This window comes from Amblyomma mixtum, chromosome 3 (assembly GCF_055824585.1).
Source record: "Amblyomma mixtum isolate Tamu chromosome 3, ASM5582458v1, whole genome shotgun sequence".
Taxonomy (NCBI): domain Eukaryota; kingdom Metazoa; phylum Arthropoda; class Arachnida; order Ixodida; family Ixodidae; genus Amblyomma; species Amblyomma mixtum.
In genome coordinates, this window is record NC_143014.1 from 37,989,815 (window position 1) to 38,005,176 (window position 15,362).

At 44.3% G+C, this 15,362-nt stretch overlaps 2 protein-coding genes across 8 annotated transcripts in view; one reads left to right on the forward strand and one right to left on the reverse strand.

The window, feature by feature from the left end:
* The window catches only part of LOC149349717 (lateral signaling target protein 2 homolog), a 50,954-nt gene extending 37,034 nt beyond the window's left edge, over positions 1–13,920 (forward strand). Inside the window, exons 8-14 of the mRNA XM_089578755.1 lie at positions 169–270; positions 2,925–3,623; positions 3,691–3,851; positions 6,247–6,365; positions 8,809–8,992; positions 12,727–12,830; positions 12,903–13,920. Of these exons, the coding sequence (XP_089434881.1) occupies positions 169–270; positions 2,925–3,623; positions 3,691–3,851; positions 6,247–6,365; positions 8,809–8,992; positions 12,727–12,830; positions 12,903–13,037 (1,504 nt within the window). The 3' untranslated portion in view covers positions 13,038–13,920. The remainder of the gene's footprint in view (positions 1–168; positions 271–2,924; positions 3,624–3,690; positions 3,852–6,246; positions 6,366–8,808; positions 8,993–12,726; positions 12,831–12,902) is intronic.
* The window catches only part of Mms19 (MMS19 nucleotide excision repair protein), a 67,736-nt gene continuing 65,842 nt past the window's right edge, over positions 13,469–15,362 (reverse strand). For 5 of the 7 annotated variants that reach the window (XM_089578750.1, XM_089578748.1, XM_089578754.1 and 2 more), the window contains 4 exons: positions 15,256–15,338; positions 14,773–14,931; positions 14,210–14,367; positions 13,469–13,699 (listed from right to left, as the gene is read on the reverse strand). In XM_089578750.1, coding sequence (XP_089434876.1) covers positions 13,669–13,699; positions 14,210–14,367; positions 14,773–14,931; positions 15,256–15,338 — 431 coding nt within the window. In that variant the 3' untranslated portion in view covers positions 13,469–13,668. Of the gene's footprint in view, positions 13,700–14,209; positions 14,368–14,772; positions 15,137–15,255; positions 15,339–15,362 lie in introns of those variants that run through there. The other 2 variants (XM_089578751.1, XM_089578752.1) reach the window with 2 other exon arrangements.

The following is a 15,362-nucleotide window of genomic DNA, read 5'->3' on the forward strand; positions in this document are numbered from 1 at the left end:
TCATAAAATGTAGGCATACTATGCAACATACACTGATACCACACACAAACTGACTAGTTTTATGATATGCCCTCTGTCTGCATGGTCTGTTTGTGTATGCTTGAACTGTATATTGCGCATCATGAAATTTGCCTACCATGTTACTCATGGCTCAACCTTTTTCACCAGTGGGCTGCTGCTGTTTCCTGATGGTCCCTTGAATGTTGACAAGGATTCCTCAAGCCTTTCGGAGTTATTTCGGCCATTCTACAGTCTTCTATGCAAAATCCGGTTGGTGTCTACTTATTTGTATTGCTGTGTGCTTACCTGGAACCTTGATATATTGTACGCTTCATGATAATTCCAGATGAGATGGTGCTGATATGAATTAATATGGCCTTGTTTGTGCAGAACCACTGTTAGGTAGGCTATTTAAAGGGACTCTGAAAGGGGGCTCTCAGTAAGTTGCAGTATCCCTAGGACCTTGAAGGACGCCACTTCACAAATATCCTACTGCAAGAACTTCAATGCGTTTTGTGGAAGCTGAGTTATCTGTAGTTAAAATTTGAACTTCCCGTGTATTTGCGCCTGTCCCTCTCCTCACTTCTTGCACGCTGAAATATATCGGCGCTCCTCCGCCGCCCCCCCCCCCCCCCCCCCCCCCCCCCCCCCCCCCCTCCCTCCCCACTAGGGTCCTTCACCGGCAGCGCGAATACCTCTGCTGGCGTGTGTGGGAATTCTTTGATGGGCGGAGCTTCCTGATCCGATGGAGTGGCCGTGACCATGGTAGCTGTGTGATGTCTGGAAGGGTTGGCGCAGTGAATCAGGGATAACCCCCGGCTGCAGACGTCACTTGCATGACAAGACGTCATGTGCCAGATTTCGTGCGAAAGTCTGGCGCCACTGGTCGCTGCGAGGTGCAAAAACGGGAATTTTAAAAATGTACTGTAACATATTCGCTGCTTTGGGGTTTCGTACGAGGCATGAACGCTCGTTGACTCTACATAATGCAAGCATTTTACAGCCAAACTCCAACAACCTTTTCAGGGACCCTTTAAGGTGGGGGTCCTACACTTGTACAGCCACTGGCCATTTTTCAGTGTTTGCGTGATTGCTGTAGTCCTTCCGGTTATGATTGGAAAACAAGTTTTAGCTCATTAGAAAGATAAATGATTTTACGTTTCATCAGTATGTGTTTTTAATAGCCGTAATTGTTGGTACGAGTGGAGTGAGCAAAAAGTGTGGTGCATAAAACAATATTTTCATTTGACTTGCCTGCTTGCGTGCAGTGTTTCTGCACTGTTTAAATGAAATGTTAATCTTGGCACATTCCTAGCAGTCTTTGGCTCCAATGGATGGTTATTTAGAGCCAGCGCTCTATAAAAACTCGAATAACAAAAATGAGGCATATTAGAGGTTTAATAGCTTCCAATCTAATTGACAAAGCACACATATTTGTCACATCTGTGGCACATGCATATTTTGCTAAGTGTGCGAAATTTTTTTGAGCTGCACGTTGTATTTTAGTTTTCATAAGACATCCTAGAAACATGACCCTGGGAGATCTGGCCACTCGGTACCAGACCTCCGTGGGTCACGGTTCCAGGATATCTGTTAACTTTGATGGTTTGGTTTTGGTTTATGGGGTTTTAACGTCCCAAAGCGACTAAGGCTATGAGAGACGCCGTAGTGGAGGGCTCCGGAAATTTCGGCCACCTGGGGTTCTTTAACGTGCACTGACATCGTACAGTACACAGGCCTCGAATTTCTCCTCCAAAGAAATTCAACCGCCGCAACCGGGATCGAACCCGCGTCTTTCGGGCCAGCAGCTAAGCACCATAGCCACTGAGCCACCGCGGCGGCTTTGAATGACTAAAACTAAAGTACTATGTGCAGCTTAAAGAAATCTTATACACTTCACGAAGTATGCATGTATGCATGTGCTGCCATATGTGTGTCAGATATGCCTCATTTTTGTCATTTTTGGCCTTTTTTAGAGTGTTGGTTCTAAAGAACTATCCACTGGAACCAAAAACTGCTGCAAACATGCCAAGATTAACAATTCATTTAAATGCTGTATAAGCAATCCTCTTTATGGTGCAGTAGTTATTTTTTTTAAACACTGCACGTAAGCAGGTAAGTTGGAACAAAAGTATTGTTTTATGGTTTTATGCACTACATTTTTTTGCTCTCTCTACTTGCACCAACAATTTTTGCTATTAACAATGCATGCTGATCAAATGTAAATCGATTTATAATGAGCTAGAACTTGTTTTTCCACCATTAACGGGAGGACTATAGTGACTGCACGAACAATGTGAAAAATGGCCAATGGCCAACGCAAGCGTGGAACCCCCTCACCTAGCACCATTGTTGTTATCTGTTAGCATTTCATGATTTTGAATGCAAAGCTAATGTTGTGATACACGTGCTTTAACTTGCTCATCAGTCTTGTAAAATTTCTCTCAGGGCCTAGTATTCAGCATTGCAGTCATTACTTATTGACATTAAAATGTACTGCTCTGAGCACAAGGGGCATGGGATCAAATCCTGGCCATGGTGTCCACATTTTGATAGAAATGGAATGTAGATTCGCCCATGTGCTGTATGCTGTGGTGCGTGTTAAAGAGCCTCAGGCGGTCGAAATTAGCCTGGAGCCTTCCCCCCATGGCATCGCTTGTAGCTCATGTGCAGCTTTGGGTCTTGACATCTCGCATACCGCACTAGATGTACTGCACTACATAGAAGTAATCTGATATTTTGCTAATTGTTGCATGGGTTTTCTGTCATTTAATTGTAGACTGGCATGCTACTACTAGTGATGCCCTCCAGTGGTAGTACTGGAACTTTAATAAAAATAAAGAGGATATCGTAATTTTTTAAAATTTGACTGGTAGACATGCTCAGCTCCTTCGCCAGTTCATTTAATCTTCATTTCCTTTCAGTGAGCTGCTGTGGACTTTGTCAAGAGAAGAGCTTTGGCTTTTAGAAAAAACGTTGTGCCAGCTAGAAGAACCTAAAACATCTGTCACCTCGGAGCAGTGCTCATTTGGTGTGGACGATTATGCTGCCCTGGACTCTGATGTGTATATCAACCTTTTTTACCGGAATTACAACAGCTGTAAACAGTTTATTGAAGACTTCTACAACCACAACTTTGCTGCACCCTCGGAGAGTGAGCCCATCTTGCAATTCCAAAAGCGCATCCGCAGCCTTGGTCTGGAGTCTAAGGAGCTCCCAGCTGTCAAGCGTTGCAGTCCATTGGCTCCAAAAGTTGTGGCAGCTTCACAAAGCCCATCACAGAATGCCACTTTATCCCCGCTGCACAAGCAACCAAGTGCAGCCGACAGTGAAAGTAGCGAGAGCTATGATTCGGACGACAGTGTGCTGTCAGAGAGCTGGTGGCCTCTCTTCAGTGACACCCTGCAGGCGGGGGGTGCTTCGGCAGCTCAACCTGTGGAGCAGCCACAGCCAAGACAGAGTCCCTGCCTCAGCAGGCCTTCTAAGGCACCCAGTTTCTCTGACCGAATGCCAGTAGTGCCACAAATTCGACGGCTGCAGAACGAGGAGCACTCCCTGCCGTCCCCATGCTCAAGTTGCAAAAGCCTCTCCAGCCTCTCCAGTGCCGAATGGGAATGCATGAGGTATGCTTTTCTTTAGGTTGCATCAGAGATGAACCTGACTGTGTTCTTTCCTACTTTCACTCTTTAGTTACCAAAGCACAGACACCAGTTCCTACAACTCCGATTGCCATGATGATGAAGAAATAGCACTGGCTCTGCAGGCTGTGGAGATTGCCTTTCGCAACGAAGCTCGCTCTCGGTTCAAGAGCAGCGATGACCTTATTCACAGACTCTTCGTGGGCATTTCTGGTGAGTATTTAATAGTGTCCTGTTATTGCAGCACATTATGTGCTTAATTATAAGCATGCAAGAAGTAATAAATGTGTCTGTTAACAAGTATGGCTTCACCTAGTGTTACGTTAAAAGAAGAACCTGTTGAAGACAGCAGCCAAAGACAAGTATCCACTTGAGATCTTAGTGACATCATTTTGCCATAGTACCAAACACTGCCCATGTTAACACCCCCCCTACTTCAACACTGTAGTGGGTTTCAAATGGCTTCTGTGATGTTGAAAGAATACAGTGGAGACCACTTATAACGTAACTGCTTATAGTGCAGGACTGGATATAACGAGATTCTTGCCAGCCACTGGTCCCATAGGACTCGATGTAAAGTCTTAATATGCAGTTGCGTGAAGCGAAATATCGGTTGTAATGTAGTTTTGAAATCCGCACGGTGACCGTACGAACTGCAAGTGCGCTTCCCTGAACAGCACCGAGGGCTTCAGAGGCATGCTGTGGCTTACTCTGTCAAAAAAAAAGATTGCGCGGTGGTTGACTGTGCTTCAAAAAATTGATGTTTTAGCATACCGTGCGCTGAGCGATTGCCTTCATAGAATCGGGCATGCGCCGATAATAAGCGCATGTGCAGTTCCGCGGCAGTGGTTGCAGTATGCTAATCCTAATCTAAGCTTGCAGCAGACTTGGGGGTTGATTTTTGTTAAGTGATAAACACAGTGTTTTTGAAGGGAAGGCTGCCTATCTGGCATGTACTTTGACATGAAAAAATATGTTTCAGCTATGGTGCGGAACCGTTTATAGTGCGGATTTTTGCGTCCCCCGCGTCATGCATTATAAGCAGTCTACACTGTATTTTCGTACTGTATATGCAGAGGCAGGCAGCTTTAGTGCAGGTGCATAGCGATGGTAATGTAGGCGAGGAAATAACACCATTGAACTAGAAAAAGAATGCCCAATTTAGTAAAGGCCTTCCTGGTGAAAGCAGCCATTTATAGATTGTTTATAGAAATATTTTATGACCAGCATCACAGCAGAAGCATTAATGATTATTTTGACTGGCAAGAAGAATGCAAAAAAAAAAACTGAATAATTAAATCATTTTTCAGAAAACCTGATTTGTACCAGATTTACACTTCAAGAAACGGTGCCTGGTTTTGGCGCTGTTTGGGGTTTACCCCTCCGAATTCTGTGAGAAAAATAACTCTAAAATTAAGTGCCCCAGCTATGCCTAACAGGTGATGCGGTTGATAAATGAGAGTTGCTGAGCAGTTGTTAATCTGATGACCCAGCTTTTGCTGTTGGTAAGCAAACTAGTGCATTTGGCTTGGTTGGGTGACATCACTTGTTTTGCAAGTCTGCTTGCAACAGGCATTTCCTCCTGAAGCTAGCGTTGCATTCGGTGCCTTTTGCCCCGCTAAATGCAGCAATGGATGCAATGGATGTGGCCGGCATTTGTTTGCCTTTGTTTACACAACTGTTTACAGTGCATCATTCAGATTTCATTGCCCATTACTATAAAGCATTGAAGTATTGTAAGTTGTTTGCCTGCTTGCACATGATAAGTCGTGACGCATGCTACAAGAAATTTCATGTGCCTATTATTAGTAACCAGGCAGAGAAGTGTATGAAGGAAATACTGGTCAGCAGCACATTCAGCTGTGCAAAGGTGGTTATAGGCATTGTCAGCACTGAGTGGAACACAAAACAAGGAAGCAAAAATATCAATTGCTGGAGTTGAAACACAGGGAGGGTCCGCTGCCATCTTTATGCTGCAGTCTTTCTGCCAAAGAGTGAAAATCAAATGCACTGGGATTCAGTCTCCGTGAAGAGAAATCTTCATTTTGCTTTCTTCGTTTTACCCGTCTTGTTCAAATTTGATTTGATGCTGACAGTACATGCAACTCGTGCCTCACATAACTAATACAGCTCCATTAGTTGCAGGGTCAGTTTTCATGCTGATTCATCGAGCGTCGCAGCTTGTTCTTAAGCGAAAGAAAAACTTTTGTGAGGATCTGTTTTTGTGATTAACGCTCGCAGTGAGACTAGAAAAAATGGTTTCAAATGGCAAGGTTGCAACCGCATCATTAGAGTAATTCAGATGATTTTTTTTTTTCATGTGTTCTGTAAACAGTGGCATGCCAGCAAGACTGTGTAGAGGCAAATTGTAGCTTCTGTAACAAAGTCTGCAAGATTCCTTAAGAAAGTGGAATTTTTCTGAACTTATTCAATGAAAATTCTCTTTTTTTTTTAGAGGGAGATCAAAATTGACAGAGCTGTGCTTCCGATTTGTTTGGCTTCCAATGTTTGTTGTGTTCTTAGTAAAACATCAGATAGGGCAAATGAAACAAGTGCTGCTTTACAAAAGTCTCCCCTGTGTGTGTGTGTGCTTTTTCTTGCTCATCAGGTGTGGCTGACCAACTGCAGACGAACTTTGCTGGTGAAATGAGGAACATTCTGAAGTGTGTCTTTGAAATGAACAGCTCATCCAAGCAGGACTCCCCTGCCAAGGCACTGGAAGCAGAGGTAGGCTTACGTCAGTTGCATGCACTGACTACTGTGCTTTAGGGCCATAGAGTTTCTTACTATTACCTAGAGGAAAAGCTGGCAGCCCGTCTATGGGAGTTTGCATGGCGACCCCTCGAGACCACTTCAGCCAGCATGGGCGCTCAAAGCATCATGGGGCGGTGAGCTACTTGTTGCGGAACTGCAACTTTTGGCCAAAAAATAATAGAAAAATAAAGCTGTTCGGTAACTACAAACGTCCTAGCATTCAATATCTGGTCTAATGATTGCAACAAACGAGCAGAAAAGCATTTAAGTGCAAAGTTTGCCCAAAATAAGAGACGACTCGCTCTCCTATTGGCCAAGTAGTGAACACTACAAAAACTAATATTTCGTAATTAACAGGCGCACTTTTAAAAGTAAATATGTTTCCAAAAATGCTGTTGCTTAGATACTTTAAGAGGTTTTTTAATGGCATTTCAGAAGAGTAGAACCTTTTATTGGCGTCGTGTGTTATTGCGTTTTCACTACTATGACTTTTGCACACTGCGTCCGCGCCAAAGTCGTCTGCGCATACACGAACAGCATTTTTGGAATGAAACATCTTAGTAATGACACTCCGTGTTCCCGAAAAACTACAACTGTTCCGCAACAAGTAGCTCACCGCCCCATGATGCTTTGAGCGTCCATGGTGGCTGAAGCGCAGCGCCGCCAGCTTTCCCTCTAGGTAATAGTAAGAAACTCTATGTTTAGGGCTGCATTCTGCGCAGCAGTTAATCGTCCAGCTGAAAAGCTGGCATTTAGTGTTTCGATAGTCTTTTGATCATGTTTTGCTGCTGAAGTATGGGTAGGTTGGTTGTATTAAATATAACTGCAGTTCGAAGATGTAAAGGTCAGCTACACAAATAGAGGAGAAAGTTGTGCTAGTTAGTGCTACATGATAGCTTTAATAACTAGTCTGAAAACACACAAAGGTCAAGGAATAGGAGTTTTCACAAGATACACTCGTTCCTTGAAAAAAAAAAAAGAATTTTTTTTAGACAGTTCAAAGGAAGCAGTAGCAAAATACACGTCACTGGTGAGAACCACAGTCACGAAAGTAGGGGAGTTGAACACTGTGTTCTGTGTGCAGAAGTTGCAAGTGTGCTTTATGGTTTGATGGTGGCATTCTTTTCTCCTTTCTTTCAACATCTCTGTGGAACACATGCTTTTAATATTTTGTCAAGTCTCTGCTTAGTTCATTTATTGGCTGAGAGGGGCTCTGCTTGCTTAGTGCATTCACTTCCCACTCTGGAGTTTAATGTGTTTCTCTTCAGAAAGACACTGCATGCAGTATGTTTCACTCTGTGTTTGAATTCCCATACACACTGTTTAATATAGCATAGTGTGCTGAAAAATGTGGCAGCACATATGTGCTTTGTTAAAAAATTTGTTGTGGCTGTAGCGGAATGCATCGCTTTTTTTTGCCTTGGTTAGTTTGTGCTACAAAATAGTCATCTTTATAAACCCTAAGACTGAATCCTCCTGCCTGCTCAATTAGAGTAAAACCTTGTTGATACGATATTAAAAACATTACTTAAAAACCTATTATCCGGGAAAATGTATGATCCAAACAGTCTAAATTCGAAAAATGTAACAGTTGTTTAAGGTGCAAACACATTTATTGACAATGTCAGTTAGCATTTCTTGGCACAAGATCTAAACAGATCCTTTTCCAACGCTCGCAGAATTCAGTCTGCGTTTGCGCTGTCTTAAGCTCTGAAGGAAGTTCTTAATGCATCCAGTCCAGCGGTAGCACTGACGAAAGTAATCGAAATCTGTCATTTTTGGATGCTTTGCCTCCTTGCACCAAAGTATGCGGTGAAGTCACCATTGCGGCCGATTCTCGCAGTGTTTCTGTGTCAGCTGCGTTCTCCAGATCCGGCCCGCTGATATGTAAGCGCATCACTGTTATTCATAGACGCTTTGCCCCCTTGCCCTTATGCACCATGAAAAAACCGCAGCGTCTCTCTTCATGTCGCGTCCCTACAAAAACGGCTCTCTCAAATGCTGGTGTGCCTTTCTTTTGTTGCTGTTGGTGGTGGTGGTGCTTTGCCTCCATGCACTTGGCACAGCAGAGAAGCTGCTACGGTGGGTGACTGCCACTAACTTCCAGCTTATCACATCATGTGTCCTCAGGTTCGGCCCACTTGTATATTATTAACACTTGTGCTTGGTCAATAAACGTATTGTACGACCACATTTTGTTGAAATTTTAAACATAGTAGCCAAGAAACTGTTATCCAGGAATGTATTAAACCGGAGGAAATACTGTGTAACTCTATGGGACATTATAAATGTCTGCGATTTTGCATGCACAAACCAGGATATCGTATGAACCGGGAACATATCAACGAGGTTTTACTGTAGTTTCTGTGATCACCTCAGCGGACTTTTGTCAAAAGGCACCTTGCTTGCCTTGCAGAGCCCAGCAGAGCGAAGCGGCGTGGCTGAGCGCACCCTGTTCTCGCTGTCATTTCTCGATGCGGTGGAAATGGAAGAGGAAGGGGAGCAACGTGGCAGTTCTGGCCGCCGCTCAGTGGACAGTGCTCAGGAGGTTTTGCCTGATGACCTCTCGCTAGAGCTCTCCTCAGAATCTGGCCATGGAGGTAAGCCCTCTGTGCTGTTGGCACATCCCAACAGCACAGCCATTTTAAATTCCACTGCTATGTGTAAACCTAACTGCTGCACTCTATGCTAGCTAAACATGCTTGGCAGTCAAACAGGTCTTTGAGACACTTTGTTGTTTGCACATTGGCTATAACACTGTGTACTAGGCTTTGCAGCAACAGAACTTCCATAAGTGCTTGTGGGTTGCCGGTGTCCAGATTTCAAAGGTCCTGTAATTTTTGTCTCAAATGAGAGCGTAAGGTACAGTGTAAGTTCAGAACATCTCACTCAGTTACATACCGTATTTACCCAATTCCAACGCACACCTTTTTTCGGGGAAAATACGTCTCAAAATCGCATGCGCGTTGGATTCGAGTGCAAAACGAAAGCGGAGAAAGGAGAAAAACCCGGGCAGAAGCGTTGGTTCACGTCTCGGTGGCGGCAGAACAAAGAAAGAGCGTCTGCGTCCGACCGTGCGGTGGAATGCCCGTAACCAATGGAAGGGCTCCGATCGTACCACGTGATTTGAAGGGCCAGTCGCGACGCTCGACTCGGGCGGGAAACGATCTTTTTTTTTTCGTATTTTTATCAAGAATTCGCCGCTGCCAGAAGTGGCTTCTGGTAGAAGATGGGCAAGCCTACTTCCCCGCGAAAATTCAAGAGCGGGCGATGCCGTGGAGCAAAATGCCGCGTTCCCGAAATTCGGTCAAATTCGCACTTTCGCGAGCCACCGTGAGTGCTTTAATTGCATTTTTTACTGACTTCCCATTGATTATCGGCTTTGATTTTTTTTATACATAAAAGAAGAGGCTTGGGGAATACAAAACGCAAGAAAATACAAAATCGACTTTATCGAAAAAAATCGTTTTTTTTTTCACCCGCATCTCTCCTTAAAATATAGAAACGGTTGCAAATTATTTTCATTCGTGGAAGTCACATGCACGTTAGAAGCGGGGTTGTAGCTTTTTTTTTATTACCAATATCGGGCGCGCGTTGGAATCGGGGCTTGGATTTTTTTTTTTTTTTTTGTGCCATGAATTGGGGGCGCGTTGGAATTGGGTAAATACGGTATGTTTGCACTGTGGTTAAAGGGCTAACATACTGGACATTCGTTTGGAGTGAAACTGCACATTTTTTGACGTTCAGGCTGTTTAAGCGAATCCGAAGCGAATATTTGGAATAATTCTGGCAGACAAAGAAAAGGTGAACAGCACAGTAGGCAATTTCGGAATCACTGCTGCCACCGCTGCCATGTGGTGTGTTACGCTGCCAGCCACCTTCCAGTTGTCCATTCCTCCGCTTTTTGCCATGGCAGGTGGTGTTTCACTGTGCTACTGCGTAGCAACACGCCACCTGTCAGGTGCCTTGTTACGACGACATGTAATGCAAGAACAAGTGCCCAAGAGCTGTGCTCTAAAAGGAAAAGAACGCATTGAAGCTGACACATTGACTTGCTCCAAGAATGCGCGGTGGCTCAGCGGTTATGGTGCTCGGCTGCTGACCCAAAAGACGCGGGTTCGATCCCGGCCGCGGCGGCTAGAATTTCTTTGGAGGAGAAATTCTAGAGGCCCGTGTACTGTGCGATGTCAGTGCACGTTAAAGAACCCCAGGTGGTCGAAATTTCCGGAGCCCTCCACTACGGCGTCTCTCATAGCCTTAGTCGCTTTGGGACGTTAAACCCCATAAACCAAACCAAACCAAGAATGGCAATCTGTAATTGGGGAAGCTGATCTACATGCGGTGCCGATGTATCTGTGGGGCCTGTAACTACTGCTTTTAACTGCAATTGCGTCGCTGTGCAGCTGTTGCTTTTAAGTGGTGCTAGGCGTGCGCACTGTGTGACCATCGCAGAAAAAGGGACACCCATTTTCATGTGTCTTGTGCTAGCTCCCCTTCGTGTTCATGCCGTTGGATGTTTGTTTAGATAATTTTATGCGGTGAAGAGCAGCTGGGGCAGCTTCCGCAGAAGTCAAGGGAGCCGAGCGTTTTCCAATTAGAGATTTAGCATAGCACGATCCACTTCCACGGGAACCATTGCACTTGCGCAGATCGCCCTGAGAACCTCGCGAGGCACCGACCAGCTGTTTGCATGCCTGTCCCATCGAGACGAGTCAGAAAATAGTGCTATACTAAATGTCTCTGTTGACGCAAGCCGCTGTGCTGGTTACGGTGTGTGCGCACCGCAGGTAGGGTGGCCGCAGACACCTGGCAGCTGCAGGTCTGGGCGCCGCACTTCCGCCTGCTCACGTCTGTTGCCGCGAGCATGCGCACACCGGCTCCAGCATATGCGCAGGCACGCGGCGCAAAATCAAGTCTTTGGTTGCGCGCGCGCGCTGCGGTGTCATCCCAGAGGGGCTATGCATGACCGAAGTCACATGCAGAAAGTTTCAGAAACATTATTTGCTTAAGACGAGTACTTACAAATTCTGAATGCCAAACATTCGGATCGAATCGAATACCAAATACTTCACTCTTCAGTGGGACATTTGAAATTATAGAATATTCACATATTTTTTAATTTTTTTTTATTTGTGTCATACTGCAGCTCATGTTACAGATCCAAGCAGAACAAATACATATTAGGTATTACAGATACAAGGGCCAACTTTTTCACTAATATATACGGTGTGTCACACTGCACCTAATATCTGTTCCCTCAAACATGCACACAGATACAAAGGTGTTCACACAGTTGCCACAGCTTTTAGCACTGTATTTGATTGATGCCTTGGCATTGTAGCAAAGATTGGTTCTGCACTTTGGGTGCCTTATTAGATAAGGGGTGGGGTCCCATGAAGAACATAAAAATTGCCACATGAATTGTCTGAAAAAAAATGACTGTCCAATAACATTGATAAGCACATGATAGCAGGTTTCTCATGGGAAAGATAATTCGTCTAAAACAGTGTCAGGGAGGAAATGAAGCAAAAAACAGTTGAAGGTGAAGTCAGATGCACATGTTGGTGGAGCGATGTAAGGTGGGTAATCAAGGGAGCCATAACAAAACTTGTGAAACAACTATTTGCAGTGCCGTGACATTGGGAAAGGCTTATCAGACCGTATTTCCTGTCTTCTGTGAACGTTTCTATGCCAAAGTGTACAGTTATACATTGTACTAGTGGCAAGGAAGTCTTAGTGTAGTGAAAGAAAATTTGGGGAAAGCCTTCTTTACAAGCTTCAATTTATAACATGTTTTTTTAGGCTTGTTGGAGTGGTTTGATTAGTTTAGAATCACTAAATATAGTGCTCATTACTGCAGTATGGACTGCTTTAGAAGTAGAAGCAGCTTCAATAAAAACTCTGGCTTTGGGAACTGCCATTACTTACTAAACATAAGCTTAAACCATGTAAGGTCTGCTACTATTGCATCTGTGAATTCATTATTTATAGCTAGTTGTATGCCTGTAAAGAGTAAAAGGACAAAATAGCTATGGGAAACATTTTAAATTACGAACTTTCTCTCGTTGGCATCTTTTCTTGCGAATGTGGATGTGTTCTTATCAGACATTGCTTGGAGAAAGACTTAAGTAGTGTTTGACGCTTGTTTGCAATGGACTTCTTCACATACTTGATGCCTATCGCTGATGCAACTAATATTGCAATGCCATTCGGTGCATTCTTTGTAATTGTCAGCTACGATGGAGGAGCTTAGGTGTTGCACTAGGCAGCTCTGGCATTTTGCCTCAGTCTCGTTGGGTGCTGCAGGTTCTCACATGCAGGCATTTAATTTCAGCCAACCCAGTATGGATGCCTGATGAGTTGACTGCCAACTGCATGGACTGCAATGCCCATTTCACCCTGCTGCGCCGGAGGCATCACTGCCGCAGGTGTGGAAAGGTGAGAGCAATCTGCCGTGGTCTGCCTCTGCTGTGTGGAGTCATAATGGAGAGGAACTTTGTGTCTGTGCAGATCTTCTGCTCACGATGCAGCGCCCATTCAATCACACTGCCCCGGTATGGCCACTACAAGCCAGTGCGTGTCTGCAACTCGTGCTTCATCTGTCGCGTGACATCCGTGGTGGAAGAGCTGGTCCATGGCTGTTGACCTGATGCTGTCAGAGGACAGAAGGCAGTGGCAAAGCCTTCTTGAACTGGAGCAATCTGCCACAGCTTGCTGTGGTGTGAAACTACAGGGCCTGCAGCTGCCTGTGATGAGAACCTGCCAATTACTGCTATACATCTGCCATTAGCCGTGGTTGAGTTGGTGTGTCAAACATATGTTCATACTGCAGTCGTGGACGTTTTCTAGTCTTATATTAACTGTGTACTAACGCTAGTGCTGATACAATTGACACCCTGTGTAGCTGAAAGGCAGTGTGTGTTTATGTGTGTGATATGTTTGCCTTCCACCCACCCCCTCCATTTTTTTTTTTTCATTTGCCAAAAGAAGTGGACAACTTTTATTTTGTCAGTAAAATTTGTGCCAAAGCTTTACATTGCATTCCCCCTTTATAAAAATAAACATGAGTTTGGTGCTTGCTGTTGTAAAATATCAGACATAGGTTTATTTTTTACTTATAAAACAATAAAAAAAATTCCGGTCTGAATTGGGTGGGAATTTGAACCCGGTTGCTTTTGTAGACAAAATCTAGTTACATAAAATGTTATGCAATTTGTCGGCCCTTGCTTGCACTGTTGATGACTTGACATGCCATGTAATGAGTCGAAACATGCAGTCATACATCTGATGGCTCTCCAACCATGTGCCTGCAAAATGAAAGACCAAGTATGCATCTCTACCAACATACAAAGTTTCTAAGCTCACTGATTAGTTTATATTCTTAATTTCATTCTGTCACTGTATAAGGCCAAATTCCTAGTATTTCAGTAGCAACGTTAAAACTGTGCTCATAAACTCAATCACATGGAATTTTTTCCATAGGCCTTTATGCTGATTTTAAAAGGAAATAAAACTAATGCAAGTGCCACTACTGTGAGCCAGTTTCATACAACCGCACGAGAAGCTATTCATTTGTTAGATTTGATTCATACATAGTGTTCACCACTATTTGTTATGGAATTGCTGCATGTGAGGCAGATGCTTCAATACTAGGCAACTCATTGCTGATGAACATTTCATGCGGAATGAAATATTCAGCAGTAAATGTTTCTCCATGACCAAGAGTCCGTATGCAGCAGCAGCTGCTGTACTACACTGCAGATTAGTACCGCTGTTCTTGTGGAGCAGCGTTGCAAGCACATTTTCCTCATATTTACCACATTAATGATGCCTGGGCAGCCACCTGCCGCACTATGCGCTTGTGGTCAGCCAAGCACGGTGTCAGACCCTGGAGCACCTGTTGCTTGTAGAGCATGTTCTTCTCTTCGATGGTGGACAATCGAAGCAAGCACTGCAAAGCTGACCGACGAATTTCCTGCAGCCAATGTAGCATATAAAAGCTGTAGTCTACGAGTGCTGCATGGCACCATTCACAAGTCGCAAAAAGTGTGAAAATGCGGTAAAAAAAAAAAACCCTTCACCCACAGTGTTATCACTTATTCCACAACAGACACAGAAAGCAATAGCCAGCATGGCCATGCTGGACTCTGTCACCACTTCAGAATGCGTCTCTAGAAAACTAAATCGGCAACTGCTACCAGTTCTACTACAAAACTACCCTTTCTTAAATACTTCCACAAAACTTCTCTCGCAGATTTCAAAGCGCCAGATGTTTCTCGACATTCTCGTGCTAATTTGATAAGAGACCAGAACCTTTGGCTGCGTGCTATAATGCAAGCCAAACATGACCACATGCCATGCATTATGAACATGTTCTTACCATGGAAAAAGGCTGCTTTGCAAGCCGCAAGAGTTTGTCCAGGACAGAGTCAAGATGAGAAGCCATCAGACCTACATTCTCAGTGAGGCATGGCAGCACGCACTCTGCTATCACAGACTCCTCGGCGCTGCTCAATGCGGTCACCAAGATTGGTAAAATCTGCATGTATAAAGAGCAGTGGCATGCTTTATTTCAATCTGAACTGTGGCTTCTAAATAGCCAAATTAAGCACTTTTCAGGAAGTGTGCATTTAAATTACGCTAGTGGGCTTACTTTATGTGCTGCTATGTGAGACTACCATGTGCCAGACAATGCTGAAGCTTCCATCACTGTGCCCTTGTCTCTGCCTATTGCTAATAGGTACCTGCAGCAAAGTCATCCTGTGTTATGTCACACTGTTGAACTTTCATGTGGCACTGCACATGCCCCATGACAACTTGTATTTTATTTTGGCACCATTTTCACGAACCTCCTCCCCCTTACCTTGTCAATGTAGGTATTCACAACTGGCTTCGGAACATAGGCAAGTTGGCAGCAGAGGGCCATGAGAAAGTTGTCCTTCACGGCTGCCAACCATAACAAAAAATGAA